At 32.5% G+C, this 24,084-nt stretch overlaps 1 protein-coding gene across 1 annotated transcript in view; it reads right to left on the reverse strand.

The window, feature by feature from the left end:
• Positions 1-7,811: 7,811 nt before the first annotated feature.
• The window catches only part of LOC133195055 (synaptogenesis protein syg-2-like), a 33,088-nt gene continuing 16,815 nt past the window's right edge, over positions 7,812-24,084 (reverse strand). The window contains exon 3 of the mRNA XM_061330938.1: positions 7,812-8,125. Coding sequence (XP_061186922.1) covers positions 7,812-8,125 — 314 coding nt within the window. The remainder of the gene's footprint in view (positions 8,126-24,084) is intronic.

Below are 24,084 nucleotides of genomic sequence, written 5' to 3' on the forward strand. Positions count from 1 at the left end.
TTTATCACGATGCGGTCATACACTACATGTTTTACGATATCATAGTTATCAATATGATGAAACTCGTACATGTGTATCTATATTTTTTTGTTTTGTTTATCCCCAAAGTAATATAGAATTTAAAATGAATATCTCAACACTACCAAAGTTTAGTATGGATGGATTCAAAGTCTCGACGTTGTATTCTTTTTTCATCTACGTGGTTAAATTTGTGAGGTCTTAGGTATACAATGAAAATCAACTTGTACTGTATCACAGAACACATCTGATGATACGATATATGTATCATAAGTCCTTGTGATCAATACATTTGATGTATTACTGTATTGTTACAGCTTTATTTCTTGACATTTATCTTTCAATGATAAAATTAAGCAAGAGAACATAAACGAATGGTCAACAGATACCTTGTACATGAATAACATATAGTGATGAAACAACGTTTATTTTAGTCGTTTCATCACCATCTCTTAGCTAACACTGTTAGTTATCCAGGTTCAATCAAGGGTGTACGGAGATTTACCTCGGGTAATATTCCATTCACCCTGAGGCAGAAGGAATTTACACCCGGTTTGCTATCCAATCAAACCTCATGTTTCAAGCTAGACAGGAAATAAATTTTAAGATCCCATTAAATGCAAGGCAATGTACTGCAAATTTCTTAGAAGGCTGATATTTCACAGTTTAACAGTTTCATATAAAAGTAAAGTTACCTCAAATAATCCTCCTGACAACTCTTTTAGGTCATGCAGATTGAGGTTTTATTTGTGTGTATCTTCATCTGAATCTCAAACATTTTCATTAGATAATAAATATATTAATGTCTGGATATGTGAAGAATGAAAAGAATCCTATTGATTTTGAGGTTAAATTGTCAGAGGTCAAGGTCATAAATTCATTAATTCTGTCTGTGTAACACTTTTTTCCCAAACTATATCTCAAAAAAACTCTGATGTTTTACAATGAAGTTTTTTTTATCACAAATCCCCGTGGTCTTATAAAAAACTCATATCGTTTCTGAGGTCAAAGGTCAAAGGCCAATATCAGAAATATATATTGCATATATAGTTTTCAGATAATAATTTTAGTCTATCAGTAAGCTTTTGCAATGAAACTTTTGGTCAGGAATTCCTTTAACCTTAAATTGAGTCATACGGACTTTAAGGCCAAAAGCTGAAAGGTATAGTTTGACCTTTTTTTCTTTTGCCATCTGCAATTTTTCCTAGTTCTTACGACCTCTTCTTTTTTCCTTAATCGGGGGAAAAAAGTTCTCTGAATTAGCTTGTTAAGTATGAGAGTGGCTGTACTAGTGTGATTACCTGAAGTATTCCGTGTCTTCCTGTAGAAATAAACACTGCGTTACAGGATGGTTAATACATGTATCAGCATGTGTGGACGTAGACTTTTGCAACTGTGATTGCCTGTGGAGTTTTGTACCTATCCTGCTAATACATGCACTTACACACCGCAATAAAGGAAATAAAGACAAATAGCGAACAAAAAATTATATTCCTTTTCCCCTGTGTTGGCATTCATTGTAAGTTATAAAATTAAAATCTTTTAATCACAGTACTTTCTGCCTAAAATGAATATACATTTACAATATATATTTTATTAGCTTTTGTTCCTGAGTTGTATTCAATTATTAATAAGTCATGCTTTATGGTCCTCTGCACTTATTGAATTATTGAGACACTCATCTGTAAAAGAAAATAAATGAGGTGTATATATGTTTGCAATCTTGTACACTGAAAAGTTACAACTTTAATTTGATATAAATGAGATTTCAAAGATGTAAAGTAACCTAGTTATCAGTAGAATATAAGTCTAAGTTACTAAATATCAGTAAGATGTCTAAATTAGGAAATGTAGAGGAAATGTAGAGAAGCTCGTCATTCGATTTGGGTCAAACGGTGCGTTCAAGTGAACTTAAATGGAATTGAATTATCACCGCAATAAAGGAAATAAAGACAACTAGCGAACAAAAAATTATACAGTGGCGCCTCGTTTATCCGGACGCCTCTGTCCCCAACGAAATCGTCCGGATAAATGAATCGTCCGGATAATTGAATCATATCTCAAAAAGCACTCTCTAAGCATGTACATTGTATATATGCACATTCTTGTTTCAAATGTGACAGCAAAGAAAAAAACTTTTAAATTATATTTTGGTTTATTGTTTTAAAAGCAGTAATTGATAAGAAAAAAATATATTAAAATGTAATTTACACAATAAAAAAAATGGATGGCAATTTTATGCTGAGACCTCCTATTTTAATTCGCCTTCTCTTTGGCCTGTGACTTCATGGGCTGAGCAAATTTTGATCTACAGTTGTTTTATTTAGCCATATATTATAATTATTGAAGCTCATATGATATGACAGAACTGTTCAGCATCATCATTAAAAATGTTCAAATATAAACTAACCCCGTATATTCCCCGTATATTCATTACACAGGGTTACTATAAAATTAACTGCAAGCTTACTCAAACAAAGTATTAAAAACACTCGTAAACACAAGCCATCTTCATGATTATCAATATTTTTTTTTTCTACAGACGCTAAGTTTGAATTTCGATCATTAAAAATACCTTGATAAACGTAATCAACTTCTGTACGTAACGCCAGTTTTATATATCTTTTCTAAAGCAATGGACGATTGTAAACGGTAGTACATTAAATAGAGATATTTCTTCACTTATGTACGTATGTTTACGGTTTTAGAAATGGAAAACAGTATTTTAAACTAACGCAATCAACATGATAAAGAGCATTACGAAGTCGCTCGGTATTTAATTATTTGTTCATTTTATTTACAACTCTCCAAAATTCTCATGAATTTACCGATGTACATACGGCTAGCAATATGATTTTGAATAGATTATTATTTAATTAATGCACAAGTGTAAGCTAAATATTAAAGATAAACGTGTGATTGAATTAGGGTAAACACACGCTAATAATAGACGCTATAATTGTTTGTAGGTCACAGGTAACCGTCTTCAAACTGACTGCATGGCCAATGTTTTTACAACAATTAACACGAATGCAAGCGAAGTGTGAAGAAGTCGTTTCTTGAAAAATTACCGTCCGGATAAACGAGTCATTTTTCAATGAACTATTACGTTTTTGTAGTAGAAATTGACCGTCCGGATACGGAACGCGAATTTCCGGATTAATGAGACAAAATAACGTGGAAAAAATCGGTTCCCAAAAAATATCGTCCGGATGGTGAAGCGTCCGGATAAATGGCGTCCGGATAAAAGCGGCGCCACTGTATTCCTTTTTCCCCTGTGTTGGCATTCATTGTAAGTTTTAGAATTGAAATCTTCTAAAATTGAAAATCTTTTAAAACTTTTAAAATTGAATTGAAAAAATACTGTAATTAAAAGATTTCAATTTTAAAACTTACAATGAAATGGAATTAAAAAGGAATTAAATGGAATTTACAAGCTGACGTATGAGTTAAACAGAATTAACCTGTTCTTGTCGAATTTATGATGAAATATACAGATACATTCCCTGCCATTCCCTATATTCCTCGTTGCATTACAAGAAGTTAAGTTGCATGCATAAGGCTCATTAAAAGAATGTTCTGTTTCACTTTTTTTCAAAACTTCACAAATTTATATATTTGTTTTACCTTCTTTGTTTTCCACAACTACGTCATACACATTTCTGTACTCGATGTTTTCCACGTTTTCCGTGAGACTGCAAGTAACATGCCATCAATAAACATGATTAAAAAAATCTGTATTTTCAGAAAAAAAGTATCTTGCTGAGTATTTGTCATGCAGTTTACCTTTTGATACGCTTTCCACTGGATCTGATTTCTGAAATAAAAGTAGAATGGTCCTTTATTTATGATATTTGCATTTTATGCTGATTTGCTATAGATGACAACATGTTTCAAACTTTACAATACCTGAACTCGTATTTGATAATTAATAAGTAACCAAAGTATTAAAATAAGTGATAAGTAAGCAAACAAGGAAGGGAAAAAGCACTAAATGATCACATAATGTTCCCAAGGTATCTGGATTCGATCATAGTTTCTTCAACGTAAATAATATATCTATATATCATCAGTGCTCTGGAAATAAAAGCAACATTTTATCAGATTTTTTTTTTTTGGGGGGGGGGATTTCAAAATTAATAAAATCAGCAAAATTTGCAAAACTAATTTCTGGATACTGATAATTTCTTAGCTTCAGGTTCATGTACATATTTTTCTTGCTTAATTATCTGTTTTTAAAACATTCGAATTTCTCGTTAATACCTATAAATATATGGTTTGAATATTTAGTTTTTTCATGGTTATAGCCGTTCTTATAATTCAACCTTTATATGCAATATTTCATAACAATCAATTTACTTTTTTGATCTGCACCAATGTCCTGATATTGATGATCATCCATCTTTGTGACGTTCTGCATGACGTAATTTTCATTTCTAGTAACATAAATTGTTGTGAAAATTGAGATCATAGGAAAAATGAAAAACAAATCAAATTAAGAATTATAAATTTATACTTACTCAGATCTTCGGAAACAGCAAATATCTAAATTCAAAAAAAAAAAAAAAAAAGAAATGGATTAGTTACAAGTAAAAAAAAAACAGGATTTCAGAATCTGAGCATATTACATGAATGCGTGCCTTTTTTATCAAATCGCCGCCGAAGGATGATAAAAATTACCAGTCCGGAACAGACGATGAACATAACAGTGGAGACCGAGGCCAATACAGGAATAAGGGTGGATAACTCTGGAATCCATTAATTTAGCATAATTTGTTCATGTGCATTTTTATATACATGTACATGTACATTATTTAATTCTCTGTTGTTGATAATTAACACAAGTTTAATGGATGATGGGTTTAGCAATGATTATTTTGAACTTAAAAACAATACAACCTGTTGAAGAAGATGTGCATACATTCTGCTGTGAATTGGAATTCCCTGTAAGATATTGAAATGTGTATTATTTACTAACGAATAAAATCCACTTTTATTTCAAAGCTTTGTTTTCTTATTACTTAATTATAAACTATTATTTTTACGATATCATTTTTAGCCTTAATTATACATTATCCTTTTATATAGCTTAAATTCCTTTACATCGACAGTATATAAATTCAATATCTCATATATTCTGCGCTTCTTAGGTGTGAATAAAACCGAATACTATGTGTATATAGCTATATTTTGTTCCATTTTAACAAGTGTTGAATTAGGAGGTGAGTTTTATTAGGCCCGACATGGACTTTAAGTTGGGTTTAAAATTGTGAATCGAATGTGATGCACTATTCGGAATCTAGGGACTTTGCAGAAATTAACACAGACGTTTTGTTATTATTAAACAATAAAATAACAAAAATAACAACATAAAAACAATCAACAAAAGATAAATGTTTTTATAAATTAAACTACCAAAATTACAATAAAGATTTAGTAGCAAAACAATAAGTGCCAATTTCTTCAGCTTTAAACTGCTTTATTACAGTCCTCCGTATTAAAATGCCAAATTTACCGAGGTACAAATGTTGGCGGTAAAACGGGAAAACACTGTATATAGCTTCTCTTTATATAAGACATGTGACTTAAATGGATTGTTTGCAATGTGTTTTAAGAAAAATTTAAGGAGGTGACAATCTTATAGATGACGCAGAATAAATTCCCAATCAGCACTGTCAACAAAGGCGTACTTATCAACAGGGGATTCAAATTATTCGTATGCGTAGTTATCAATAGGGAATTTACATTATTGGTTGAAAAAAATCGATACTTTAAATGTCTACTTTTCAAACAAAACAGCCTGTAACATATTCAATCGTAAAATTATTTTCCGTAGATTATAACTTTTGAAAATGAAATGCGGAAAAATAACCTAGACATAAAATTTTATAAATGAAATGATATTTGATATGTATTATTGTCATTATTTTTTCTTAATAGTTAGTATACAAGCAAAAAATGTGCGGATCTATATCAATCCCATTGATTTTTTCGAAGCATAAGCATTAACATGCAAAGTTGCTTTTTGTACACTTATGTGTCTATATCCTTATTATATCACATAGAAGAAACATGCATTAGTAGATTATCATATTTTTATGTAAACCATTGATATGAAAAATTGAGAAGATTCAGTGAAAAAGTTTCACAGAGAGAATTATCATGAATCTTTGGTGAGCAAATTATAAAACTAAATGGACATGTTTACTTCTTATTTTTAATTTAGTTTAGCTTCAAATATTCCTTAACATATCAATTTGCTTTTCATTAATTTATATGATAAGAAAAAATATAATTGTACCAATGGAGGACATATCAAACATTGTCATAAAAACATTAAAGCGATTCGGGTATTGATTTTATTGTAAGGTAAATTTACCTTGAGGAATAACGTGGAAAGTTGTCATAAAAGATCCATAATCATTGGCTACTCTCACAGTATAATAACCAAACTGATCTTCTTCCAGCACTGTCTTCTTCAAATGCACAGAAAATAAAGAAATGTTGATACTGGTGCTTGTTCTTATAAAATCACTGGACAGCGTAACCTCTGGTGATGTACTTGTTTGTCTGAAGCCCCACTGAAAGGATGGTGTAGGGTACGACAGAAAATTCGCCGATATTTCTAGCTTATCATGAAAGGAAGCAGGTATCCGTAGAAAGTATAAACCGTCCAAGGATCTTGGCCCACCTTGAAATGAACTTTCTTGATTAAGAACAAACGATAAGACTTCCATGTATTCAACAGTTTTATCATAGTGTTTTCTGATATTCATATCTTAAAATAAAGTAGAGACTTCATTTCCTCTAACAATTTTTTTTTTAGAATCCAGGTATTGGAAAACAGGCTTTGGGAAAATGCAATGTTCTTGAATTTGCAGAAAACATGCATATTTGACTACCTTCAGCAAAGAATTAAAATATGAGCACAGCCCACGATCCAAAAATTAAAACATGTTTTGTGATCTTCAGAAACAGATTTCTCATTATTTATTTGCATATTTTGGATCAGAGGTTGTGCTCTATACGAAATATTGAAAAAATACCTCAACTTTTGGCCATTTCTAAGGGAACTTAGAGGAATGGGGAAAATGACGCATTTATGACGTCATAATGCATTGACTAGAGAGAAAAATACGTCATGTTCAATAGATACACGGTCACCAAGGGTCCAAGTTATAAATACTGCATTTTCAACCAAAACTGAGCAGTTTCGATTTTTCAGAAATTCTCATGGCCAAAAAAGGCCCCAAGTGGCTCTTGCTCTTTCATTCTTTTCCTAAAGATTATATTTTTTTTTCAGATAATATTTTAATTCATATAATTTACATTTTATATCATAACAAATGCAGCTGTACATTTATCAGAACTAGTAATTAACATACAAGTAACATACATGTGTATCGGATCAGATGCAGCAAACCCAATAACGTTTTCTGCTGTACATATGTAAGCAGCTGTATGAAAACATCTAGCTGATTTTTCTGTGAAGTTCAGCGTGTTCGTAAAAGTACCAATGCTTAGTATCTCACTGGTGTTCTGATTCCGGATCGACATGTTTGTGAAACTAGAGCTATCGACCTCACAAATCACCGAAAGAGGAGCTGTTTCGTTGACTGTTGGACCGCCATGAAGTTTAAAAACCTTAATTTTAGGAAGATCTGTTATAAACGGAAGAATAAAACTTAAATACATTAAGTTCAGAAACAAAAGCAAAATTTTCTGTTAATTACAACTTTCTGAAAGACTTTATAATGATAATTATAATTAGTTTTTGACATGAAAATCATGTGTCATAGCTTACAGAGCACCGTTACCATCCGCGACGACTGAAGTCCAGTAGGCACAACTGAGTTATTTGCCATACATATGATGTTCTTTCCGTTGTTCTCTTTGTTGACTGTAATGTTTAATATTGCATTCACAGTGTAAGTTTGAGTAGAGGGATTGATCGTAGAGGATACGCACGTTGATTTCAAGTATGTCCCCCGGAATATCCACCAGAGTGATGAAGGTGGACGACCCCCCGAGGATGAACACGTGACTCTTATCTGATCGCCCTCCTTTGTATTTGGAATCTTTGGAATCTCCGGGAGACCCGGTCTCACTGAAATAAAATAATTAAAATACGTAGAGATGCATTATTTATACTTCACCTTAAAACTATTCCATAGTCAAGTATCAAGTAGATGTACTCTTTTATTTCCTATTACCTAAATTTTGTGGTTAATTTCCTGCTCACTTGCTGATTTTATTTTTTAAATGGACATCTTCTTGAGGTATTGATAAAATACATGTAGTACCTTAAAAATAAGCACTGTTATGTAGAGGTACAATTTAATTTCAAGTGACATGACACGTCAAATTGTCATATACATTGTAGTTGTCAGTAATGTGTCTGTCTCTATTCACTTCCAGAAGATTTTGTTTAATCTTTGAGATGTTAAATTTAATTTTAGATATCTGGTATACTCTTGTAGTTTTTTAAGCTAGTAACAAAACTCGAGTTTCTTGAGATTTACTCCATTTTTTGGTTATTGCTATTCTTCTTTAAAAAAAGTCAGAAAAAAAGACTTTGTTTGCGGAAGGAAATCCAACTTTAAGAAATAAGATTGAGAATAATTATAAGTCGAATAAGCGTGATTTGATATTTATTTGAAACTTTTTTTACGCTATTTAGCTATTCCGTTACTAAATTTCGACAAAAGCAATGTTTTTCAGATGTTTCTTGAATGTTTGTTGTACATAGTTGCATTGCAGAACAAGTCCGACTTAAAAACTACTCATGTATTCCATATTTTGTTTTTCAAGTTAAAGTTTGAGAAATTATTAGCAATTGATTTATAGTATAAAATTGCATATTTATATCTGCCTTAGCTAATGCAGTAAAGATGTCTCTCTGAGTCCTTGTTGAATATGAATGTTTTGATTGATGAGATATAGTATATAATTCTTTTCACAGTTTGAAAAACCTTTTTGACTGGACCTGGATTCTGCATATTTGAACAAAGAATCAATTAATAGTTCAACTTAACTATCTGGAGGTACATGCAGTTAGTCTATTCTCAAATATCTGCCTTTTGATTGCATCCAACAGAACATGTATTACTTTTATCAAAACTGAAAGAATGCTTGATCTTAATTGTTTATGACTAATGCAGTTTTTTTTTTAAATGGTATTCAAGGTCATGCACTTACGACCAAGGAATATTTGAACATTCCTCCTCATTGGCTGTGATAAAGCTGGATTGAATGAAGTACATGTGTAGTTCTGGAGGTCATCGTCTCTGGTAGGAATAAAGCTGTACATTGTCTCACCAATGCTAGAAGTTAACAATGCAGAACATCTATACCAAGACACATTGGCCTGAGGGTCACCACCTGATGACTGACAAGTCAGAGTTAAAGAGGAGCCTTCTGTACCATTGACTCTTAAGATGCCATCTAAACTATAGGCATCGATGTTTATACTGGAGGAAGGCACTATTATAATAAAGATACTGTAAACTTTTGAGTACTTATAAAAGTGAAATGACATATTCAATATTTCACTATTTAAACAAGAACACTTAAACAGGAAAGACATCTTCAATTTTCAACTTAAAAAAACAAAACAAAAACAACGTTCTGAAACATAGATATTTACAGTATAATTTCAGATTAATCATGTATTGTTTTTTGTCTACATCACACGAGTACTGCCCCACGTCCTCCTCTCTGGTGAGTCCTGTTATCTGGAGGTCGTATCCCCCAGTCTGTGTATTCTTCACCACAGTCAAACGTTCTCCTCTGGACAGAATGGGGTTTTTCATTTCATTTATAAAGTAGGTTTGCAGTGCAGGTGGTCCACTCCAATCCGTTCGTCCACTTACGCCTGGTTTTGATAAAGGGCATATCAATTTTATCGTTCCTCCTTCCTGTCCGTAGGTGACAGCATTATTTGACTGACTGCAGACTTAAAAATAGTTTTGAATAACAATTCAATGATCTAAAAATAAATGCACACTTGTACATTTTAAATTATGTTTCAAGAAATGCCAATGATTTTTAAACGGTGTATAAAATTCTGTTTTTTTAATTATAGTGGAGAGACTGGGGTCTTATAATAGGTCTTATAAGGTCTTGTGTAGGCTAAGGTCTTATAAAATTTTGATATTCCGGAAAAATAACATCTGCAGAGTACACAAATTGTCCAATTAATTTTTTCTTTTAATTTAAATATTTTTTAAATATAAACTTTTGTATTTTTAAATGTTCTTCATAGGTTAAATAAATGTAATTGACAAATAACTAAAGTAGGTCACCATTGTTTATCAATTTTATAAGTTTCGTTTTCAGAGTTTTTATTAGGTCAAGCCTGATCTAGAAAAAGTCTACTTTTGAAAGATGAAGCATAGCTTTTTATTTTAAAGAAAACTAAAAATCAAGTACAGGCTTACTGCGAAAATGAAAATAGCTAACAAACCCACAACTTGATTAATCCTTACAGTTAAATCATTTATTAATCCCCTCCCCTAAAAATATCGTAAATTAAAGAGCCGCCATTGCAATCATCGGAGCTCCACTTCCTTTTCGTTGATTTGATTGATTGATTGATTATATGTTGTTTAACGTCCCATTAGAGAATTTTTCACTCAGATACAGACGTCACCATACAACAGTGAAGGGCTTCAAATTTTGACCTTTACTCCGCACTCAGGGTTATTGAGCAGTGAGGGATCTTTATCGTGCCAACACCTTTCGTGACATGGGACCTCGGTTTTTAAGGTCTCATCCGAAAGATCCGCAACTTTCACTTCAAAGTGCCGAGCGCATGGCGAAAGAACAGTTGCTACCCATTTTTATCGACTTAGTTCAGTTGCGGCCGAGATTCGAGATCACGACCTTCCGATCACGAAGCGAACGCTCTACCGACTGAGCTACCGTGAACGGTTCCTTGGTTTGAATCTCGTTTATAAATTTTAAGGTAACACTTCAAGTTAAATATTTCATTCACCAGAGAATTCAATTTGTTTCATATGTGTACTTAATTATTATAAACTGGGCATAAGGATATATATACTTTTAAGAAAAGTTTAGTGGAACGGCAATTACAATGCCTGTGTTTCTCGTACTAATAATAAAATCTGTTGTCTTTGTTTTTAATGAACATTTGACATTAACTGATATGCTGATGTTTAATTTGTTTGAATTAATTGCTTTTAATCGACTACGGGATTTCTTGAAAAGCTATGGTTGCTTTTAATCTACTACGGAATTTCCTGAAAGGTCTAAATCAAAATGATATCGATGGTTTGGATGAGATTAATATATATACTTTAATGATGGTATACAATGTATAATGACAGTGTCGGTAACGTAACGCGTTTTATAGAAAATCAATACACTACCTTTAAACTTAAGACCATTGTTCCCCAACAGTGTTACTTTCATTTCAACAAATCTCCACGTGATAAAACAAATCAATATATTTTTTTTGTAAAAGATACTTAACTTTTACTCCTCTTTCCATACATGTATAAAACATCATTATACATCAAAATACATCAATCGATTACTAATTTTATACATCTACTTTCACTTTACTTTTATTTATTTCTACATAAATAAAAGTATTGATGTCAGTAATGGAATTTCATAGAATTTACATATTAATTGCGAAGTTAAAACACTTAATGAGAGAGCCCTCAAACAGAAGACATATAACACGCAATTTTTGAAAATACGTGCCACAACGCAACCTAGAGCCTTGAAGAAGAAACAAAAACATAAGAGAAATGTAAGACTTTGATTTGTGTACAGTCTTATCCATTATCCTTTTATATACTTCCGTGTCTATATTTGTAGTGTGTCTGTTGAATAAGTGCAAGAAAAATATTTTACTATTGGTGAAAATTTCAGAAACGTCAAAATGACGTTGAATTGCACAACCTTGGAAATACAACGTAAAGGTTCAATAACATATGCGAGTTAGTTACCGGTTTTTCTCCAACTTGAGTTTTTTAATCATTTTATTTGTCAATAGACACGAAGCTTGCCGAGCAAAAAGTTAAGGAAGGAGAAAAATTGGTAACTAAAGAGCATTCTTCTCCCTTACCTTTACTAAATTCTTTAAAACTTTATGCGCATGTACATTATTACTGCACGAAACTCTTAACACATGTATTATTGAGTAGCGCAATGTGACATCATAAATTCATAATCGGTATCTACTTATGTTTTAGTGAACCAAAACAAAAGGGAGTCACTGTACAGGAAAGATACAGCGATAATGGGAGAACTAAAAAAATCATTGTGTGAGAGCAGTGAAACACATCGATGATTGGAGAATGACCTTTAAGCTTCAGTTTAAAGAAAAACAATGAACCATTTGCACAAACATAGTATGTGTATGCTGTAATATATCAGTGTTTCAATACTTCATAAATCACTTCTTTCATTGCAGAGGAAAGCGAAAACAATATCATTTCACATTAGAATTCATTTTTCATATCGTAACATTTAAGAACTGATAGAACTGAATGCATATTGGAACCTTAGGTCATAAAAGAAAGAAATCCATGCGGTTTTAGTGCCCAATCATTTGTCTAGCAAATTTTTCAAAAAGTGCTAATGAAAGTGGCTAACATAACGAACAGTTGCCGATTTTATCATTCCTGCAAACAATCGAGGACATGTATATTGTTAAATTGATTTGGAAATTTTCCGTAGACAATACCTAATTAAGCCTTCAATTTCTCCAAGAAAATGCTAGATATCCAATTTTTCACATTTTTAGAAACCGTATCATTTTTCGTGACCTTTCTCTTAGAATGTTAAAAATATTAAATTACCTGTGTAACTTAGATTTTCTTGTTATCTCATAATACAATAATTTGTGTTTAAGTGAACTAAAAAAATAAAGTTTACATTTTTTCAACATCCATGTTTTCAGTTGGTAAAAGAATGCCAAAAATGGCCAAATTCAATTGATATTCCGGATTAGAAAATATTTTAAACAATTGAATTTATTAAAAGGGACTTGAAAGTTTACATCGTATATGGCAAGATTGTGGATTACACAACACCCGGATAAGACAAGTTTCACTGAATCTTTAGGGTTGTTAAAAAACTTCGCGGACACGGTGATCTACAAGAAAACTGTTGTGTACTTTGAAGAATGACATATATTTAATTATTATTTTTTACTGATAAGTATACAAAAAATCAGGTCAATTAACAAATATTTTGAAATAATACAATGCTGTTTGCGGTCATAGGATTTACGGAGCAACTACTTTTTGGATGTTAGGTGACGTGACAATGTGATTCCAAATTAACCTGTCAATCTCTTATTAATTCTAAATATCTTTTAGATCTGCATGCGTACTTGTTTGCCTTTTTCCCTTTCAAAAAATATATTAATATAGCAAGCTTTTAAGACGTTACTTAAAAAAATACGTCTTTCGTAGCTTTTGGATATCAGATCCTAAAAGTTTTGTCTACACAGTTTAACATCCATATATGGAAACAATGCAAAATCCATAGAAGCAATGTCAGGGCATAGAGCGGGGTATGGCAGGAGTAGATCCACAAAAATGGTATTCTTAAAACCGGCAGAGCGCTCGATCTGTGATCGGAAAGTCGTGTGTTCGAATCAAGGCCGCGACTGACCTAAGTCGATAAAAAATAGGCAGTCATTGTTCATTCGCCAAGCGCTCGGTACTTTGAAGTGAAAGTTGCGGGTCTTTCGGATGAGACCTTAAAAGCTTAAGCCCCGTGTCACGGCATTGGCACGATAAAGAACCCTCACTGCTCAATGGCCCTGAGTGCCGAGTAAAGTTATAAATTTGAAGCCCTTAACCGATATATGGTGATGTCTCTATGTGAGTGAAAAATTTCGAATGGGGCGTAAAACAACATACAAACAATCAGGGAAAAAAATAAATACTTTTTTATCTCTTAGATAGACTTAGCAGTGTTTATGACCAAAGGCAGAGATGAAACTCTTCAGGTAATCGCACCTTTCCAACCACTTCCACACTTTATCATTCATCATAAAAATTTGAAGATAGGTAGAATTCTAATCATACCTCACTTCATATGAATTCAAGATAATCATGTCTATCACGATAGGGCATTTAGTATTGGTTGAAACAATGAACAACTAGCAGGAAAAAGAAGAGTTCCTGCGAGAGTTCTAATTTGATATATGTCATTACATGTTCAGGATGCGGTGAGCATTATATTGGCCAACCATTCAACCTTCATGATAAACTGAGATATTCATCTGTAAAAAAAAAAAAAAAAATGAGGTGTATGTTTGCAATCTTTTACATTGAAATGTTACTTTGACATCAATTAGATAACATAGATGTAAAATGAAATATTTATCAGTCAAACAAAAGTCTTAGTAACTAAATATCAGTAGCTTGTGTTTATAAAGGGAAAGGCAGAGAAGCTTGTCACTCAATTTGGATCAATTCAGCCTTTATTTGTAGTATTTCATGTCAATCAAGAATAAATTTACTTTTTTGATCTGCACCAATGTCCTGATATTGATGATCATCCATCTTTGTGACGTTTTGCATGACGTAATCTTCATTTCTAGTAAGTAAATATTAATATAAATATATATAAATAAATTGAGTTCATAGTAAAATAAAAAATAAATCACATTAAAAATTATAAATTTATGCTTACTCAGATCTTCGGAAACAGGATATATCTAAATATCAAAAAATGAAATGAAATGGATTAGTTACGTGTGATAAAACATGGTTTCAGAATCAGGGCATTTTGCCAAAATGCTTGCCTTTTTTAATAAATCTCCTTCGAAGGATGATAAAAATTATAAGTCCGGCACAGAAGATGAACATAACAGTGGAGACAGAGGCTAATACGGGAATAAGGGCGGATAACTCTGGAATCATCAATTTGCCATAATTTAAATATGTTCATTTTTATATACATGTATATCAACATTATTCAATTCCATGTTGTTGGTAATTAACACCTAGTGTAATGAGTGATAGTTTTTGCAATGAGTCTTTATTTTGTACTTAAAAAATACAACCTGTTGAAGAAGATTTGCATACACCCAGCTGTGACTCTGGATCCCCTGTAAGATATTGAAATGTGTATTATTAACTAATGAGTAAAGTGTACTTTCATCTCAAAACTTTGTTTTCGATTACTTATTTACAAACTATTATTTTTATGATATCATATTCAGGTATAACTGTGCATTTTCCCTTTATTTGGGAAAATTAGAGGGCCCATTCATTTACATCGACATTATCTAAATTCAATTTCTAATATATCCCCATACACATTAAATACAGCATGGTTCTACAGCAAATAGCTTTTCTTTATATAACAAGTGCCCTCCTGACATATGATGGATAAATGGATTGTTTGAAATATGTTTTAAGAAAAAGTGAAGGAGGTGAGCATACCATGGATTTTTAACTATGCCCGGTGACAGATAAATGTTTTTTCTCAGAATGAAACTTCGCAATTCAGTCAACTGAATCATCACTGCCAGGAATAGAAAGGTGATTAAATGTCAAATCTCTGTCGTTCAGTCATCTATTAGTAGACTTTCAGTCACCTAATTCATGTATCAGTAAAGTGGATTGCATTGTTTCATCCTTTGTTTTGAAAATAGTTAAAAAATGCATAATCAGCAATCCTTTCCACAAAATTTTGATAAACTTCTCACATTCTAAACATAAGATCCTCGGTTTTTCCAGTAATTGAGAACCGTCACGGTAGGTCAGTCTGTAGAGCGCTCGCTCCGTGATCGGAAGGTCGTATGTTCGAATCACGGCCGCGAATGACCTAGGTAGATAAAAAAATAAGAAGCAACTGTTCCTTTGCCAAGCGCTCGGCAGTTGGAATGAAGGTTGCGAGTCTTTCGAATGCGACCTCAAAATCGAGGCCCGTGTCACGGTAGGCGTTAGCACGATAAAGAACCCTCACTGCTCAATTGCCCTGAGTGCCGAGTAAATTAAAGATCTAAATTTGAAGCTGTTCACCGGTATATGCTGACGTCTCTATATGAGTGCAATCAATCTAGTTACTGAGACAAACTGATAGAGGACGCAGAATAAATTCCCGATCGCCACTACATTGTATCAACAAAGGCGTAGATATCAACAGGGAATTTACAATATTGTCAATAAAAAATTACACTTTAAATGTCTACTTATCATTAAAAAAATCAATATGTAAGATATTCAATTGCAAAATAACTTCCCGTAGCATTATAAATTTAGAACGTGAAATGCGGAAAAATAACCTAGACATAATATTTTATAAATGAAATGATATTTGATATGTGTTTTTGTCATTATTTTTCCTTAGTATTTAGTATAAAAATTAAAGCAAAAAGCGTGCGTATCTATATCGATTCCATTGATTTTTCGAAGCAAAAGCATGCAAAGTTGCATTTCGTACACTTATGTGTCTCTATCCTTATTATCACACATAGAAGAAGACATGCATAAGTAGATTTTTCTTTATTTTATGTAAACCATAGATATGAACAATTGACAGTATTCAGTGAAAAACTCAAAAAAAGCTTGATAGAGGGAATTATCATGAATCTTTGGTGAGCAAATTATAAAATTGAAGGTACATGTTCACTACGTATTGTTATTAATTTATTTTTCCAAATTTATTTCATGTTCAGTGTCTCTTGTGCATGTTGTAGTTTTAATTTGGTTTTGTTTTGCTAAATGTTGGTGGATATGCGTGGACAAATAACTTTATACTGTAAAAGGAATCTCGCTACATCAAAACTACAAACATGCCTTAACATATCAATTTGCTTTTCATTAATTTATATGATATTAAAAAAAACAATATAATTGTACAAATGGAGAAGATATCCAGCATTGTGATAAAAAAAACAAATCTTCTTGCTTTTGAAGAGATTCAGGTATCTGATTTATTTTAAGGTTAATTTACCTTGAGGAATAATGTGGAAAGATGTCATAAAAGATCCATAATCATTGGTTGCCCTCACAGTATAATAACCAAACTGATCTTCTTCTAGCGCTGTCTTCTTCAGATGCACAGAAAATGAAGAAATATTGATACTGGTGCTTGTTCTTATAAAATCATCGGACAAAGTAACCTCTGGTGATGTACTTGTTTGTCTGAAGCCCCACTGAAAGGATGGTGTAGGGTACGACAGAAAATTCGCCGATATTTCTAACTTATCATGAAAGGAAGCAGGTATCCGTAGAAAGTATAACCCATCCAAGGATCTTGGCCCACCTTGAATTGAACTTTCATAATTAAGAACAAATGATAAAAGTTTCATGTAATAATTAGTTTCAACAGTATGTTTTCTGATAATTCAGTGGATAAATATCATATTAATTTTATAGAGAAATAAATATCGTATTGTAAATATCTTGAATTTAAATTTTTTATCAATATAGATCATGTGTACTTTTCCCCTGTTTTTCTTATGTTTGTTTTTCCGCTAAAATTCTATTCCTTTCCTGAAGATTACATTCTCTTATCAGATTACATTTTGATTTACATTTTATATTATAACAAATACAGCAGTACATTTATCAGAATTAGTTATTTCAGAATTAGTAATTAACATACAATTAACATATATCTGTATCGGATCAGAAGCAGCAAACCCAATACGGTTTTCTGCTGTACATATATATAGAGCTGTATGAAAACATCTAGCTGATTTTTCTGTGAAGTTCAGCGTGTTCGTAAATGTACCAATGCTGAGTATCTCACTGGTGTTCTGATTCCGGATCGACATGTTAGTGAAACTGGAGCTATCGACTTCGCAAATCACCGACATAGGAGCTGTTTCGTTGACTGTTGGACCGCCGTGAAGTTTAAAAACCTTAATTTTAGGAAGATCTGTATTAAAAGGAAGACTAAAACTAAAGTACATTCAAACCAGAAACAAAAGAAGAAATTTCTCATAATTAAAACTTTCTGAGACTTTATAATAATAATTATAATTAGTTTTTGACATGAAAAGCATGTGTCTTGGCTTACAGAGCACCGTTACCATCCGTGACGACTGAAGTCCAGTAGGCACAACCGAGTTATTTGCCATACATATGATGTTCTTTCCGTTGTCCTCTTTCTTGACTGTAATGTTTAATATTGCTTTCACAGCATAAGTTTGAGTAGAAGGGTCGATCGTAGAGGAAATGTACGTTGATTTTAAGTATGTTCCCCGGAATATCCACCAGAGTGATGCAGGTGGACGACCACCCGTGGATGAACACGTGACCATAATCTGATCGCCTTCCTTTGTATTTGAAATCTTGGGAATCCCCGGGATACCCGGTCTCACTGAAATATAATGTTTAAGGGGGTCTCTACAACGTCACAACGTGGCGTACTTCCGTTCGAAACTCCATTTGGGTCCAAAATGAACCTTCCCATCGCCTAGAGGAGATACCCTGTTCCCAACAAGTATACACCCCGCATGTGTGGTTATACGCGGTGAAATTGAAACTCTTCATAAAGTCACCAAAACGCTTCCATAATAAGTGGAATTATATTTAACTTAAACGTTTGATCAACATTGATTATCAGCTGTTTTGAATGGAAAACGTAAAGATTTGAAACAAAGTAGGAATTTCGTTATACGAATTTCTTTAACCCGCTTTTGGCCATTAACGTGTCATGTCATGAATCCAAAGCACAAGATAATACCTGTGCATACAAGTTAGAATTCACTTTACATGTCTTTGACTAGAAACGTGTGGGACTTAAATTCATTTAAAACAATACAGTACTAACTTCTTTCGATGTCCTAGTTTGGAATGTATTTATTAATTCTTTTTTTTCAATACCTGTGCAAGTTTTAGAAGAATTAGATATATATATATATATATATATATATATATATATATATATATATATATATATATATATATATATATATATATATATATATATATATATATATATATATATATAAACCAATACAATGCCGTGATTCGAACATACAATGTACCAAGATATTTGAGCCCACTCTCTAAACGGATCTTTGACACCTAAATTTTTGTAATGGTTAAAATTTTCTTCAATTTTTTAATTTGTATATATATATATTCAATTCCCTGTTTTCATCAATTTAACACTTTGATATTGTATTTATTTTCAAATTTTGGAGGAAATCCATCCGGTTTTTCTCATGAAAATGCTGTTTTAATTTTCTTTTATCCATTATTGCAGATTCAAATTAAAATTATGTAGATTTCATTTATAACTTTGCTGGTTTTCATTTCAAGATTTTATGACATTAAACTTTGAAAAGAAAATTAAAGAATAAGTCTTTTAAAAATAAAGAATTAAGGGGTTTCTACAAAATAAATTAAATATTTAAAATATTTTCAAAAAATAAAGTTAAATACTTTGGATCTTTATTTTATCGGATATTTAGTCTATTATTATAAACAAATGCATGAAACAAAAATCATTTATACTTCATAGGTGTAGAGATCCTCCTTAAAGTACATAGAAGTGCATTGTTTATACTTCAACTTAAACATATTAAAACTATTACTATAACATATGTTTTGTTATTAGTGTCCTTTTATGTTTTTTTAACGGACATCTTGTTGAAGTATTGATTAAACCTTAAAAATAAGCAATGTCATAGAGATGTACAATTTAATTTCTAGTGACATGACACGTAAAATTGACATATGGTTTCAGTAATGATTCTCTGTAACTATCTGTCTGTGTGTCTGTCCATCCTTTGCTTCTAGGAGATTTTAGTTCAAATTTGGGATTTTAATTTAATTTAGATATTTGACATACTCTTGTAGTTATCTAAGCTGGTAACAAAATTCGGGTTTGAAATTTACCGCATTTTTTAGTTATTGCTATTCTTCTAAAAAAAAGTCAGTAAAAAACTTCGTTTGCGGAAGGAAAAATAAGAGTGAGAATAAGTATCTGTCGATCAAGTGTGATTCATTTTTTTTAAAGCTTTTTGGTTATGTTGCTATGCCATTTGGACAAAACAGTGTTTTCCAGATGTTTCGTGAATTGTGTCTGTTGTACATAGTTGCATCGCAGATCATGTCGGAGAAAAAAAAAATACTCATATGGGTACATAACTCTAATTATTTTTAGAATCGGTAGGAGAAGAAAGTAGTGCAGAAAAAATTACAAGTTCCTTAATTTGCAGACTTGAATAAAAAAAATTGTGATAGTGTACTAAACTGAGCCTCAAACTTGTTGATAAGGAGTATGTTTCCTAACAAAATACCTTGGCAAATGTAATTTATCAAGAAGATCAGCAGAATTATTTTGTGTATTATAACGCATGTGAGAAGTCTTGAAATCCCCTACTTTCACTTTCATTTTCAGAGGTTAACGCAGACAGACGCATTTTGCCGGAAAACGAATCTGACATGCCACCTCGAGATTTTAACCAAGGAAAGACAACTTGATGTGCTTTGATTTGAGGGGTCACTCACTGCTGAACGAAAATTAGGGACATAGCTATGTGAAGAAATGTTAACATTGCCACCTATGGGAAAACAATTAGTGGACTGTACCCATATTGGTAAGTATGAAATAGTTCATTTCTGTTCAATTTTAGTATTTAAAATGAAATCCCGGTAATGTACCGTATACGGATTGTATTTTATTTCACTTCCTGTTAATTGTAAGATGAACATGGATGCTTTTGTTAGAAAATATTCTAGAAAACTGTTTGAAAATAGCTTTGTTTCCATTAATGGAGAGTGTCGGTTGTGGCATGAGACAGGCGGTAAATCTCATGGGCAAATAAGAGTTAAGTTACCAAATGGTGAATGGCACACTTATGCACCTGCTAAATTATCCTTAATCTTGAAACTAAAACAAATCCCTCCCCACTCTTTAGAATGCTCTCATTTATGTCACAATTCCCTGTGTATTAACCCTTCCCACCTCACACTTGAACCCCATGCTACTAACATGCAACGCATTAACTGCTTGGGTGAAGGTTTATGCAGACATCACTCTACTTATCCTGACTGCATGATTCAGCTGCATTTGAATGGTATGTATGTAATAACAAATTTGCAATTAAAAAAATTAAATATCAGTTTTTTTTGTTTTGTTTTGTTTTGTTTTTTGTTTTTTTATTGGGGGGGGGGGGTGCCTCCACTTCCTCCACCATCTCCTCACCTTTCTTTTTTTTTTTATTTTACTTGCACCTTTACACATTTTTTTATGCTGTGCACATTTTATTTCATACAACACTACATATAACTTTATTTCCATTTTAATCACCAGTAACTACAACCCTGTTGATCGGGATCGATGTTCACTAATCTTTTAACCCTTTTCACATGTGTACACAGAGGAGACGCTGGCAGTTTTGGTTCAAGTTGATACTTTATGTAATCACTCTTCAGAGGACCATTCTTTTTGTTTTTAACAAATTGGTTAGCATATCTATGGCGAGCCATGGCTCGTCTTTTTCTTTGGTTTATTGAGTTTTTATGTTGTTTATAGTACTCTGACTTTTCTTTTATTTTTTTCAGTGCACTGAGTGACTGGGACCTTTTACCAAGGGGAGCACCAACAGCAGTCAGTGTTTTACATATAGCCATATCTATACCATTGTTTGTCCTTAATATGGCTGACAAGGCACGGGATTTTGCATTTCGTGAGTAGGTTTTGTTTTTCGGTAAACTTAGAGACATAGTTCGGTTTACCGACTCGCATTTGTTTGTAGTTGAATTGAATTTCATTTCGTTTAATGCACAAATTGACAGCTTCATTTCAAGCAGTGACTCAAGAATTAATTTGTCTTGTGTATTACATTTTAGTGCACCAGATTTTAAACCATATGCGCGGAGTCCGACAGACTTGTACCACCAGCTTGTTGTTTTGCCACCCCCACAGAGAGTTAAGCTCCACCTACATGAATCACCACAACTTCCTGTGTAACACTTCAAAACCTTAACAGCAATTCTCGGTAAGGAGTTTGACATTTTTTTAAGGTCACCATTATACTTTTTGAAGAGAGCTTTCATGATACCACTACATCTTTCTTTAATGTCATTTGCCAGAACTTTTTGTAGCTCTGCTTTTTGAACTTTAGTGTTTACAGGAAACATTTCATCACTAAAATTTGCCTTGACACCATGTCTAAACTGACTTTGACCCCGATGAACTCTATCGGCAAGTCGATTTGTTCTCCACAAGGGAGATAAAAAGTCCTGAATTGCTTTTTCTAGACCTACAGCACTTGTTGCATCACCATCAGTTGTTACATATTTTACAAGAAGATTTTTTTTACATAGTTTTTCCCCTATTTTATAACCTAACTCTCTTTCAGAAAGAGGCTCGACAGGATTTTTATTTGCTGTACAACAGAAATGACCACCTGGGCACTGGACTTGGAAACCCTCACCCTGAAGCCATGCTCCCACCCAGCACAGTTTATTTGACATGTGGTAAGCAATAACTTGATGTTTGTCTGTAACATCTTCACATGCCAAGCCGATTACTTGTGAGGCTCCTTGGCCCATTTTGTGTCGGCTTGTTATGCTTTTGGACTGATATGAGGCATCCATTTGTATATTGATTGGGTGAGATTCATGTAGGCCAATTAATTTATTTCGTTCTTTTAATTGGTTAATTCTTTCATCCATATCACACTCTGCAAGTGCAACAATTTTTTCACCTACTTTATTGCAAGATTTGATCATTGAAGATCTGGATGGGGGTGGGATACCCGTACAAGCGAGGATCATTCGAACCTGGTCATTTCCTATAGGAGTTTGATACAAAGCAGTTTGTATTGCTCGATTAATTGCAGCTGCTTTTCGACCTGGTCCCTCAGAGGGGACTTCATGAAAAAGTTTATACATTTTAGATTGAAATTCACAATTTTTGCAGCTAAATGTCCAAGTCCACCCTAGACCCTGTTTAACTTCAGATATTAATTCAAAGTTGGGGGTGGCACACTGGGTTTGAGAATGGGAAGAATGCAAGTTGTTTATCATATTAACAGTCATGTCCCTGTCCACAATCCTCATTTCTCTACTGTCGGGGGTTGTAATTTGAGGAAAAGGATCAGGGTTGCGAGGATGGGGGCGTAATATTTTAACATTGTTTGGACTTTCATCAGACCCTGCTATGATATATGACTGGTCATCATAAGATTTTTTCGTCAAAGTTTCAAATTCATTAATTGTTAACCTAGGTAACCAAACAGAATTAAAGGACTTAGCTTCTTTTCCAGACTTGGATACTCTCCCTTTTCTGATGGTATTTCCTATTGCAAACCTGTGTTTTTTTCTTTCACCTTTCATTTTACCTATGTCAAAGTGCACCTATACCTATCAATTTGAAATTGCTTGTTATGATGACATCATAAAAATGGCTGCCTCAGACTTCTATGACATCATAGTCATTTTGGCGTACATTTTTTTTCATAAGATGCTCACTAGGAATATCATATTTAATTGCATATATTTTCCATATTAATAAACCAATTTTCATTTGTAATACCTTTTTAAAAAGGTTATAGCCTCTAGATTTTTGTAGAACTTATTTCGGGGTATTTGAAATAGAATTTCGCTTGTTATTCATTGGGTAATATAAAAAGAGTTTTAAAAAAGGGGTTTATTCGCACAGAAAATATTACGTAATTCAAATATACGCTATTGCGTAGACATGATTGTTCATTAAATCATTTGAATTAATTAATTGAAAGATATTAATATGCCAAAAATATTCATTGTTCATCTTTCATAGTCAATATTTGAAGAAAATGAAGAGGTTGAAAATGACCAAATTTATTCATACATGAGTTGCCTTACAACAAGTTTTCAAAAGTCTGTAAAAACTTGAAATATGAACCAAAATTAATGAAACTTGGCATAATGATTGCATATTGTCTAGAGTTAAGTGGTATTTGACCAAATATTGTAAAACTTAAAAATGCTTGTTCATATTGGGTACATAACTCTAATTATTTTTAGAATCGGTAGGAGAAGAAAGTAGTGCAGAAAAAATTACAAGTTCCTTAATTTGCAGACTTGAATAAAAAAAATTGTGATAGTGTACTAAACT

This window comes from Saccostrea echinata, unplaced genomic scaffold (genome assembly GCF_033153115.1).
Source record: "Saccostrea echinata isolate AGI-Se365-2 ecotype Australia unplaced genomic scaffold, CSIRO_AGI_Sech_v1 ptg000029l, whole genome shotgun sequence".
NCBI classification, from domain to species: Eukaryota; Metazoa; Mollusca; class Bivalvia; order Ostreida; family Ostreidae; genus Saccostrea; species Saccostrea echinata.